The sequence below is a fragment of the Calonectris borealis genome, chromosome 5 (genome assembly GCF_964195595.1).
Source record: "Calonectris borealis chromosome 5, bCalBor7.hap1.2, whole genome shotgun sequence".
NCBI lineage: Eukaryota > Metazoa > Chordata > Aves > Procellariiformes > Procellariidae > Calonectris > Calonectris borealis.
The window spans coordinates 2,304,013-2,317,215 of NC_134316.1; the positions used below are offsets into that span (position 1 = coordinate 2,304,013).

Consider the following 13,203-nt stretch of genomic DNA (forward strand, 5'->3'; position numbering starts at 1 on the left):
ATTCTTGTGCCAAAGCTGTCAAAAAAAAAAAAAAGAAAACCAAAATGGCCATGCTGAGTTTTCCTGGATGCCCAAAAGTAATACATTGCAAATCTTCACTCTTCTCTTTACCCATGCACTGAAAATGAAACTCAGCACACAGTACTTGCCTTTCTTCCAAAACCTAGAGCAAACCCCCAGTTTCCAAGGCTTCCACACCAGATTGTCCCCATCTCCTGGCTCAAGAGCTTTATTTGACTGCAGGATTTCATTAGAGCTTGAATTTGTTCCAACATGGGATGCATTTCCCTTCAACGCTTTTTTTTTATTCCACAGTTCAATGCCTCAAAAATTAATCAGGATCCTATAAAACTTTCCAAAATGATTTGTCAGACTGGGCAGAGACCTACCGAACTCATTCACAGTTGCCTGATGAAATACAAGTAAGTACCTTAAAACACATTTCAAGGTCATCAGAATATCTTGGTAACATCAGAACAAAACACTGTGCACTGTTCTTTCTCCTCTCTTCTCTTCCTCTCCCTTCAGGATAAGACAAAACTTTGAAAAACTCAATTTTTTCTGCCAAAATGATAATGTTGTTAAGACTACCCAGACCTCATCCTGTATTAATCACCCAAGATCTAATATAATATCAAACTACGACACCACACCCCTGCCAAAAAAATTTATCATATATTAGTAGTTAATAATTGTTAGCCAACCAACAGTAAGGATAACCTTTTCTCCTTGCCCCTGGTGAAAAAAGAACGTGGCTACTTGAAGCAGCCACAATGCAAGGGGCAGAAGGAGAGAGATCGAATGAATACTACCTCTTGAAATCCCTTCTGATATATCTTTATAGATATGTGGTGCCCAACAGGCACCACATGATGTTTTGCAGAGCAGCAAACTCATTTAAAAATAAAATTTCTGTACACAAAAATTCTGGGAAGTCCTAATGAAAGGGCAGAAGAATCAATAAACCATCTACATTTTTATATGGAACCGTTTTATGAACTCGTCCATGATACACTCCAGCCTGGGAGAAAGCGCCCATACCTGAGACTGCTATTGCAGACAATAAAAATAAATGGACTTATTAAACTCTGAAGCTCAACTTTTTTACACATTCATTCTCAGAGCTGTGAACTTTTAGGATAGCGCACTGGTAACTTATGACTGTAGCTGGATGTGCTGTAAGATCAGGTTTTCTAGGCTAAACTCTTGTCTCATTGAAATCTCATTCACTGGGCGGATCTCTTGGTGGAAGAAGCAGAATAGGCTGGCTTTTCTTTTTTTTTTGGACTAAACTATACTTATGCTTAAAAAGCTGGAAGAGGCCCTGGGGAGATGCCTGCAGCGGTGCCAGCTCCGTGGTGCCCAGCCTCCAATTTACAGAGCTATTCTTCATCCTTGTCCAGCACAGGGGTCTCTCCCAAAGCCCATTTGCAAACATTTTTGAAAGGTTTAAATACCCCACACCAGAGGAAGGTGTCTTGTCCAACAAGACACAGCAGAAACTAAGCAAGGCGGTGAGTGCTGTTAAAACGAAGAGTTAAGTAAACTACTTAAGATTATGACAAAAAAAACCAAAACATTGGCATAATGCAAGAGGGAGGAGAGGGAGAGCCCCCGGCAGGGTGAAGACGCCCAACTGCCACGGTGGTTCAGCAAAGGCAAAGCCCAGCCCTCCATCCCGGCACGGCGTTTGCAGAGCTTGCCTGATGCAACTCCACAGCAAAGCTGCTTTCAAGGGATGGCAAGCCCACCACAGGCACATTATGATGGCAACGAGAGAGGGTCTCAATGTCAGAGCAGTGAGATATGGGAAGAGACTCCTGGGAAGAGCTGGGAGGGTGCTGGAAGAAAGCTATCGAAATTACAGGTGGAGTTGGTCATTTTACAAAAAAAAAAGATTACACAAGAGATGAGATGAGATGAAATGGATGCCTGGGATAAAGACAGTTGGATTCGATGACCCAGGAAGGCCCTTCCAGTCCTATTCCGGAATATGAATTTCAAAACCTTGGCACTTTCATGAAATCACTCTTGCTTTCTAGTCTGCCCCAAGGAAAGCACAACCATCAATGGATACTGAAAGCCAGCGTAGGGGCTGCTGAATTTCCACCCTACTGAAGCATCCTGGGGAGCTGATCTCTGCCAGCCTCCTGCAGCACCCGCAGCCATGCAGCACCACACACGATGAAGTTCCACACACGTGCACAGTCCCTCATTAGGAAGTCAACGGTTGTCATCACTTCTGCGTAGTGTAGTAATGCCCATTTTATGTGTATGGATATTTGCCAAGGCCTTCGGCTTTTCCAGCCATGAAATAAGCCCTACTATAATCAGTCTGCTGTGAGACTTCCCAAAATACAGAGAGAGGGAAGAGAAGGAGGAAAAAAAAAAGGTTCTTCTGCTAGTTGCACAGAAAACCCAACATTTTAGACTTGGCATGCTGGAGCCAGCATCCCTGACCAGTGCTCCCACCATCACAGAAGATGCCAGCGAACAATCACGCGCATCAGACGGACACATCGCTCGGCCACTGGCCAGCATCCAGCCGCTGCAAAACTGCTGGGGGACGACTGTCACGGGTGCCACCAAAATCCGATTTCCACCTTTTGGATAAAACTTGTAAGCCTTGCCCCTGGCACTCAGCATCAGCCCATGAGGGCCCTGCTCACATTTCAATTAACAGCATTTGAGGATCTTCGAGGGGTGACAGCAGAGGTGCTGCTGTGTACCCAGGCAGACTTATTTTTATCCTTTAACCTCATGCAACTGCTCTAAACCAGCAAAGGAAATTCCTAAGAAAAAGCTCTGGGATAAAGAGAGCTGTTGCAGGAAAGCAGAAGGGTAAGCAGGTGTGCAAGAATAGACATCAGTAATACCAGATTACAGCACTTTTTTTTAATCTATTACAAAAGAAACAAAAATTTCATTCATTTCAAAATCTGTGTCTTTTTTTTTTCCACCTTCTTTTTAGCAGTCACTACTACACAGTTCATATACAGTTTTTAAAGACGTAATGGAATAGGTACTTCCAGCAATCTCGGCCTAAAATGCATTTTCCCCAGAGTGCTTTTTGTTCAGCAAAAGCTTTTGTGCTAATGTTGAGCACAGGTCATTTAAAATTATTATTTTATATTTAAACTGACAGGGAATCCCACCCCTTTGAAAAATTAACTCTAAACACCATGTTTCCGCTTCACAGAAGGGAAAAGTCACACGGTCAGAGTCAATTGGCACTAAAAAAATGTTGCAGTTACAATGGAAGAGACGAAGTCGTCTATTTAAGGAAGGTAATGGGAGAAGTTGCTGAGGAGGCAACAAATCCGAGTTGGCGCACGCTGACATCCTTCCAAATCATTTCAGTGCTCCGTACTTTAAGACCTGTAAAACATTTCTCTGACTCTACCTGTTTCCCAATCTGATGCACAGGTGTCCTTCAAAGATGCTACCCAGCATTTTTGCTCTCTCATTGGTTGGAGGAGCCACCTTACATCCTTCATCATCAAAAGTCTTTAATTCTTCATTGACATACTGGCAGCTACAGAGGGATTTTATTTCCATTTTCCCCTTCGTGGTGTCTTTGGAATATTTGTTCTTCCATGCTTTCATAATTCTGAGTACCCAGTTTGAGTCATGTTGAAAATCTATAATTTTCCAGAAGCCGTAGACATATGATTATCTTGATTCCTGCCTCATTTGACATTTCCAATTGTCACCCAAAATCTGTACGGTATTGCGATGATCATGCTTTTATGCAGTATCTGAAGGATTACAAGGCCAATATTATCATTTCTCTAATGCCTTATGCTTCCCGTATTTGCTTCCAAATACGCATTGAAGAGAGAATTTCAAAAGTGTAAAATAACCTCTAACAGCAAAGTCTAAAAGATCCTCAGGCTCAAAGAGTTTCCTGGGACATGGGATAAGCTGGATGTTCAACTTCCCATGCCAGATCAAGGCAAGGAACTGAGCCTGGGGCCACATCACAGGTGAGGTCTCTAACTACCGAGCTCCCGGCAATAATGTGAAGTCTTCTCTGCGTAGCTGTGCGTGCATGGGGCATGAAGAAGTCTCCATATCACCATGTGTGCTGGCCCAAGGGCTGTGAGTAAGCAAGGTTTTGCATTTGATTTTAACACAAATGTGTGCGTCTATGTTTCCTTCTTATTTTAATGAACAAAATATCCATAGGAAGACTGATTACCATTTACCTCTAGTTGAGACCAACAGTGATAAATCCACGATGAAAGCAAATTAACAGAAATATTTTGGGTGGGAAAAAACTCTGAAAGAAGTGCAACAGATTTCCCCCATCCTGGCCTTTATGACAAATTATTTCCATCAGAACAACATTTTTTCACTCTACCACAGAAAAGTCAGAAAAACAGAACATCCTCCAAGCAAGCACAGCAAAAAATACACACATCAGGCGTGGAGGTTGTCGGGAGCTTTGTTTATCGAGAGGGGGTGTGTTGGATTTGCTACTTGGGAGAGTTTGTTTTTTTTTTTTTTTAAGAGAAGGATAAAAACATCAAGTTTTACTAGAATGAGAGGAGTCAAGATTCCCTTAGAGCTTCCTCTGCTTTCTAATGGTTTTCTCTAGAAATATGTTATGGGAAGCTATTCTAATCATCAGTCTGAGAGCAGGATGTGAAGATGCCACTGATGAGAACACCCACCAATACTCAAATGCTAGCAGACTTGCAATCATTTAAAGAACTCATTAATCTAAAGAAAATACTTAGAAAGAAACTTTCATAATTAGAATTGGTGAGCAGCCAGCTTTGCTGAAATGAAGGAGCATTTCTTCTTTCTCTGGTTTGACCCAAGAGACCTTGATGGACAACAATGTCTGATGGAACAAAATATTTTGCAATAACTTTGGGTACAGTTAAGCTGATAATGGCATCCTTTAAAACGGCTGTATTTCACAGACTTTCTCACTAATATTTTGACAGGTAAACAGCACATGGTCACTGATTTGCCTCTGGTGAGCTCCTGTTCAAAGCAAACGGAGGAAATGAAAGATACTGCATTATCTGTACCTCTTAAGGAATGGCATTGTGGTGCTCAAAATAATTTCTCTTTATCAGCAAAACTTTCATTAGCATTATCCGGCAGCCGAAAGGGAAAGGCACTAAACACAACAGCTCAGCAGAACGGAGACAAAGGGAGCAGAGTTTGCAGCTTACAACTGGCCTAAGAAAGGGGTATCTTTAAAGGACGGTGCTTTATCTGAAAGCGTTAATTTAACTGCTTAAGGAGCCTCTTCCCTCAGCAGCTGTGTGCAACGCCTGTTGTTTTGCAAGAGGTCCGCGTTCATCCAAACCGACGAGCAAGCACCCAGCTTCTTTTTGTTGGAAGGATTTACAACTACTTTTAAGTTATACAAGCCAAAAGAGGAAAAATAAAATAAAATTAAAAAAAAATCCAAAGACGGTTATGACTAAACGAGTTCCTCACCGCAACGGCAGCGTTAGTTTGTTCTTTATTTTAAGAACAAACATCTCCTTCCATGCCAATGCTCACTGGAAGGGGAGGAAATCAAATAACAGCGGAAAAACAGAGAACATATTAAATGCTTATGCATATTAGGAGGCTTCCAGATAAATCCTGGGAGCTAACAAATGGAAAGCAATGCACTGAGACTATGAGCGGCACCGGCTATCCCACCGCTCCTTCTGCAGCACGTGGCAATTGCAGAAACTAGTAATTTACAGCCTGCAGAAGCAGCGAACGCACATTACACAGCACTTCCACGTGGGTACATTTTGCACCATCTCTCAGGGGATATATGTTCCCCCAAGCCGTCATATCTGGTCATCTTGCCATTTCACTGTATTTATTCCTACTTTTTAAGGGCCACAGAAAAGATTGATGGAGGAGCGTAGAGCTGACCTGAACACACCTCGGTGTCAGGTCGGCGCCTGAATCTGCTCTTTAAACACAGCCTCATCTGTCACCTCTATTGCTTATCGATCCACATAACTTCTGACTTTCAAAAAGGATAAATTACTTTTGTTACTCGTTTATTTACTTTTATTTGTTTCTTTTTGAAGGAGTCTCTCTGGTTTTAGATTTTTTTTATTATTATTAAATGCATGGCCGTCATATGACATCATTCACAAGGGGTTTGATGTCAGGTGTGGTGGGTAGTCACAGACTTGGGCACTCAGCCACACAGATAGGAAAATGCCCAGAAAAAAAACAAGAGCTGCTGAAGGTAAGGTAGATCCATGGAACGAAGCACATACAATAAAGGCACGTTCAGATAAATGCACAGTGAAATTTAGTGAATTTTAAAGCGAACAAATTTCATCTGAGCCCTGATGATGCTTTGAGACAACTTTACATCTCTTTCTAGGTAAAATTAGGGGATTATTGTCTAATCCTGGGATTGGTAGTCCACCTGACAGAAGATGTGAACTCCATTTACCAAATGCTTCTCCTGCAAGGCTTAGATGCTATTTCAAGTAAATACTCTTCTCTCCTCAGCTGCTGTGTGAAAATCCTGATACACAACAACAAAAAAAGAGATGAAATAGAGAGAAGCAATGAGCTACAGGCAAAATGCTAAGAAATATATACACAAAGTAAAATCAAAATTCTGATATGAATTTCTCTCATATTTCACTCCTAAACTCAGCACCACTTTTAGTAAAGATAAATCAAGACTGGAATAAAGATTTTGTTCTAAAAGACAGTTCTTCCCCTTTAACAGAAATAATAAGGGGAAAATCATAGCAGGTAGCAATGCATAGGGGCTACAAGGGAGCTGTGCTTCATTTATTTAATGGGTTGTTCCTCACTGCAGTCCCTTCTCAGAATTAAAAGGGCCACACAGCAGAGAGGAAAAAAAGAAAAAAGTCACCTCAAATGCTTTAATGATACTTTGTTCAACATCTTGCAGCTCCTAGGCATCTCATAGGCATGGTCTTCTATAAATAAAAACGTGAGGGCATATTATTATTATGCTATGACTCATGAAATTTGTATCTGCAGGGAGCTAGGGACTTTGGCTTTTCCTCTGGGCTCTCCGGTGCTGTCTGCTGGGTCAATTAAAATATCAAGATTTCTTTTCACACAAAGCCTTTCCTCTCCCTTTGCTTATTCCGAGTGTGTGTTTCACTCACATCTCCCCTTCACAACCTCATCACCATTGTAAATCACAGCAAATTAATGCTGATGCTATGTTCCTGAAACAAGACTGCTTTTGCCTCTTGACAAAAAAAAACCCTAAGCCAAATGTCAAAAATTCAAATGGAAATACAATATTACAAATAAATCTGTGGACATCTCCTGATAAACTCCTGCAGACCTAGGCTGATGCAATGCTCTCTCCGTGACCCTCAGAACAGAAATAGCTTCTAATTCCTCATCCTGCTGAAGAGTATGATATGTTGGGCAATAAGAAGCGAACAGGGGTTACGGCTCTCATAAAATATTCACACCACTGACTCTTTATACAGCAGTTTCTCCTGAGTATGATTAATCACTTGCTATTATTTAAAGTTACTATAGCATGGGAGTTTATGTTTCACTACCATTCACAGATTAGATTATAGAAAATTAGTTTCAGATGAACTGTTTGGTTCAGGTAGATTAATCCATTTTGATGATGCCTATCAGCCAATCGAACACCTTCTTCAAACCAACTGGCCATGTCCCTGGGGTTATCCAGAAAGCAATAAACAACCGGGAAGAGTTTCTCTCCACCTGGCAGTATTTGTTCTGCAAGCACTCTTCTCTTACTTTTATCTAAGACAGACATTTATCCTGCTATTTAGTATAATTAAAGCATAGGTACTAATCTAAAGCTCCCACCCAGGGAGCAGTCATCTGATGGCAGCAGATTCACAGCATGCACAACAGCCTTAATTTCAATAACACGTTCAGCTGATGAGGAGGAAGAAAAGGGTGAAGTAGGTAGTGACATCTCCAGGAGCTCAGGATGCATTCACTGCCAAGACAGCGTGTGCAGGGGATCAGCACAGGCAATGCTGAGAAGACATGGTGTCCTTTGGCAATCGTTTGTCTCTGGATTGGATGGGAGAGCTGCTGCACCTTCACAATACAAAGGGGCACCACGTCGCCCCTGTTCCAGCTAAGGGGTTTCAGCCCAGCACAAGAGCCACTGGCTGTTTGAAGCCAACACTAATTCATCTCATATATTATTAGAAATGACCAGAAATACATTTGGAAACATAGGACGTCACTACGTGAACATTGCTATCCTGTCAGATTAGGATTCAATTAATCTCCCAAGATAAAAGTCAATGGTTTACCAGCTCAACTTACCTCTTACGATGATGTTGGTGGACTTTTTCGCAGGATTTCCAACATTGTTATTGGCGATGCAACTGTACGTGCCAGCATCTTCTGACGTGATGGCAGGTATCGTTAAAGTGCCGCCGTTCAGGACCGTCTTCTCGGGCAGGATGCCGGCAGACCTCACCCACGTCAGGCTAGGGGCTGGCTCCCCTCCTGTTGTCACACAGACTAAGGTGATTGCTTCTCCAGGGTTCACCACTATCGGGTCATCCACAAGAAGCTTAATTGAAGGGGATGCTGCAAAACACAAGAGCAAGAGAAAGGTGTAGCGGGGCTGCATCTCTGGCATTGCTCAGTCCCAACAAGCACACTCAAGCCACCTGAGATCAGCAAAGGCACGTCAGCTGCAGCGCTCTTCGCACGACTACGTGCCCTCCAAGAAGGGTGCTCCCCATCCTGATGCTCCCCCTGACACCACATTTCTCACCCTGCTCTGCACCCTGCTCAGCCATCACCTTTCGCCTTGCTGTCAAACTGCAGATGAGGATTTATATATGGACAACCCTAGGGCTGTGCTCGGGAAATAATGTGTGATGTATGGGACAGGTGCCAGCACCCTGGATTTTAAACCCTGGAAGAAAGGAATTAGTAACAATCTTCTTATTTGGCATGGAAAGCATGTTGTCCTCTTCAAGTCAGATCCTACCCATTGAAAAACAGCCCTCTTAACCCACCCGCCTCCCCGATGGACTCCTTGGGACTTGGCTGCCAACTGAGATGAATTTGTAGAGTTTGAGTTGGGTCTGTTGAATCAGGAAGAGTCATCTCCCTTGGGACAACATCTCCTTGCACACGGAGAAGCTGAAGAACTCAGCACAGATGCATTTTTCCCCTGTATGGGCTGTGCAACCTGCAGCTCACAGCACCAGCAGACAGCGTGGCCATGGCTCCGTCTCCTCACAGACACGCGGGAGAGGTGCAGACTTGGGTCCCTACTAATTTCCATACAATATCCTATGACCAGCTGCAGGGGCTTTGTTTGGGTAGGCTAATGGAAAGATGATGCTGCTCTCAGAAAGGAGAAGCAAGTGATTAAATTTCATTCTCTCTTCTTGCCTCTTCTTTTCCATGAAATATTTGCATATGATATAAGGGGAGCAACAGAAATGCTCGGTATGAAGGGACAGGGCAGGGCAATTCTTTTTAGATGCTGGAATTTAAAATCACAATCTGAGCTGTGACATCCCCTGTCATTTGCATTGAGGGATCCACCTGGATTCAGGCTTTGCTTGAAGGCATACCCTAAACCACATAAGCGATGAGCCAATATCTAAGTACACATTGCTGGAACAGAAAAAGCAGCAATACTAAATAAGCACAGGCATAAAGGTGAAGGATTGAAATTCTGGGTAAAGAATACCAGAAAACGTGACAATAAAAAATGAAAGGAAATAAAAGTGTTACATCCAAAAATCATATCGCTATCCTCATTATTACAGAGACATATTCTTGTGTGTTCTGCTTTATATATTAATCTTATTTTGATATTAAAGGAATACACACTAATCACTAAAGGCAAATACAAGAGTCAACTATAAAATAAGAGTTTTCTTTATCTGGAGTTCACCCAAGAGGAATTAGCTTTCTCTGCACTCACAAGCTGGAGCACACAAATGGAAAGCACTTCATTTATACCTGTCCCAGCACAGAGAGAACAGGCAACCTGCAGCTGGGGAACACTTTAAGAGAGCAGGGGAGCAGAGGTTTACAAGCAAAGCCCCCTCTTCCAGCTCCTCCCAGCTTGGGACCCTGCAGATACTTGCCAGCATAAATTCCTGGGTTCATGTAACCAACTTAAAAGTGAAGAAATTGGGTGCACGGCTAAAAATACAGACAGAAAACAAGTCAGCACTGCCCACTAACTGTGTCAGTGTCTCACCGCTCACGTCCTCTGACCTCATATTCTTTCATCAGTTGATGCCTCCATCAGCTGATGGACCCCTGTTTTGGGATTAGAGGTATGAAACTGGGTAGTATGCCATGTTTCAGGCTTAAGTAGATTTTGCTTGGGCGAAGGCAGCAGAAGCAGGGACCCATGTACCCGCTGTGCACCTAGAACTGAGTTCCAGACCTGTAGGGTCATCACCAACCAGAGGGTAGCACTCAGCTGGCCCCCCTTTCTCTCTCCCTCCCTCCCTCCTGAGTTTAATGATTTTTCCTGAACAACTCTGGCAAGGAGATGCTCTCTGCTCTCACTAAACATCAAGTCATGAGACAGAGAACAAGAGAACCACAAATAAAGCTTCAAAACTTAGAACAAAAGATGAAAGCTCCAACAATGTCAACCCAACCTGGTGGTGCTGTTTACCATAATGGCCTCATAATCCTCCAGATGAAAGGGGGCCCTTTGCCATCCTTCAGGTAGAGAGACAAAGATAGCAGCTGATGTGATAAAAATGCTGTGATACATCCCTTTCATCACAGCACTCAAAACAGTAAGTACATGAAAATTATGGTTTGCATACAGCAATTTCTCTTTGCTTACACCACACATTCCACTTAACTACAACCTATGCCACTAGACAAACACAAACAAAAATTCAGCAATACACTCAACTGCTACTGTTAAAAGCCTGATTTAAACCAAAGAATATTAAGAAATTCAGAAGGGATGTTAAGGTTTCTCAGTGTAGCATATAAAGGATCAAATACCTTTTATGACTAGAATATGAATCCACAGCAACAACGAGCTATTATTTTGATATTTCTCTGCTTGAAACCCTATACATAATCTGCACCATATCGCAATGCACCAATAACACAGAACCTCTTATTTTCAGCTTTATGGTGCAACTGAAGATAGAACTGGGTCTACCGCACTGTTTGCCTGATTTATTGTCACATGCACGTTGCCAAATTCTGGCCTAGGAATGGAGAAATTGGAAGTTTCCTGGTGGTCACTTGGACTTTTTCCTTCCACCACTGAAGCACGCTCAGCCTCACCAACAGCCCCATACTCGCCCACCTCTGAGGGCGCAACCTCCACTCTCAGTGCAATCAACATTGACCTCTCCTTCTTCCAGGCAGGGATGGGGAAATGTGGTAGTCAACACCCATCTGCTCATGTGCCAAACACGAGTTGGAATCATAGAATCATAAAGGTTGGAAAAGACCTCTAAGATCATCCAGTCCAACCATCAACCCAACGCCACCATGCCCACTAAACCATGTCCCTAAGCGCCTCACCTACACGTCTTTTAAATACCTCCAGGGATGGTGACTCCACCACTTCCCTGGGCAGCCTGTTCCAAGGCCTGACCACTCTTTCAGTAAAGAAATTTTTCCTAATGTCCAATCTAAACCTCTCTTGATGCAACTTGAGGCCGTTTCCTCTCGTCCTAAAGAGACCCATGGTTTCTCATCACAGCTCTGACTGGCTGTTTCAGCAAGGAAAGGGGAGAGAGAAAAAGGGAGAAGCAGGGAAAGTTAGCCAGGGAATGAAGGAGGCAAACAGCAAAAATCCCAAATGCTCGATAACTCCAGAGATGTGCTCAGACATGGTGGGATGGCGGAAAAATGGCTTTAGCTCTAAGTTAGAAAGTGCTTGTGTTCACTTTTCTACGTCAGCCTGGATCTAGATGTGGAAACGAACGGGGCTGATTCACAAGTTTAGTTACCTGCTGGAAGACCTGTATTAATTGACTTGGGTTAATTAACATCATGAAGGGCTTCTGCAGGTCTGCTTTACTGGATAGCTCCTCTGTTTGACTCCATCCAGAAATGTTTTCCCCTCCCAAACCAGAGGAACACCTCTAACTGCTCCCCACAGGACGCTGCAGCAATGCAGCTGCAAACAGCTGCCTCTCCCCACGTATTGGGAATGCAAAGCTGTAGCACAGCTACAAAGGAGTAACGAAGGCACGACGACAAAACTCCCTGTAACAGTAGAGGCAGTAAGCCCTGGGACTGGGCTGCTCAGAGTTGCTGCAGAATCTCTCTCTCTTCCAGATTTTCTGAGCAAACATCTGTTAGACAAAAAGTTTAGGACTAGCTCCTGTTTGAGCTAGGGAAATGGAGTTCACTATCATGTGAGATCTCTCCCTGTTCTAGTTTCAATGACAGCAAGAGATGCTGCCAAAAGGCGATTCCTCTTATCTACCTTGAGCTATCTTCCTGCAAGAATCTTCCCCTGTGGTTCCCGTCTCCCTGCTGACTGCAGACAGAGCCCAAAGATTAGTTTAATCTAGACAGGTAAGATTTAGATGGCAGAAGATGGGTGACATCAATCCTACCTTTAGGATGAGGATTTACAAATGCATCAGGAGCCTATAGATGGGAATGGGCAGAAAGTGCCATTTTTAACAATATACATGTACCAACCTCGCATTGATCACAGTGTTTTGCAAATCCTCTTTGATCCTTGCACTTTCAGAAAACTGAAATTTTGGCCTAATCCTCTCTCTAAAATGGATTTCTTCTCTCTTTTATTTATTTGTAAACTTTTGGGGCTAAACACCACATACAGCATAAATCTGAACTGTGCAATTCATCGCCACACATTTTTTTTGGTCGGGCATGATTAAAAAATGGAGTAGGCATTTATAAAGATGACAAGATGATCCAAGGCAATTATAATAGTTGATGATTATACCAAAATATTGTTGAAGGATTATTAAAACTCATGCTTCAGAGCATAAAATGGTATCTTTTTCTGGAGTGGGACGGCAGACTATAATGTGTCTGTCTACTGCACACTTTTTATGCACTCTTCTGAAAGTCTCCTGCTGGCTCTTGTTAAGGACAGACATGAGATCTGATCCAAAAGGACAATGCTTGCGTTTGTACATACTTTGCATTTATAAAGCATCTAGCATGATTGAACCCCAACTAGGCAACCCATGATGCAGTCCCAGCAGCTCAAGCTGTGATGTTTGT

At 42.9% G+C, this 13,203-nt stretch overlaps 1 protein-coding gene across 2 annotated transcripts in view; it reads right to left on the reverse strand.

The window, feature by feature from the left end:
- The window catches only part of MDGA2 (MAM domain containing glycosylphosphatidylinositol anchor 2), a 388,607-nt gene that overhangs the window by 151,664 nt on the left and 223,740 nt on the right, over positions 1-13,203 (reverse strand). For both annotated transcript variants that reach the window (XR_012673750.1, XM_075150684.1), the window contains exon 6: positions 8,296-8,565. Coding sequence is in view for 1 of the 2 variants with exons in the window: in XM_075150684.1 (XP_075006785.1) it covers positions 8,296-8,565 (270 nt within the window). In the remaining variant the exon portion in view is untranslated. The remainder of the gene's footprint in view (positions 1-8,295; positions 8,566-13,203) is intronic.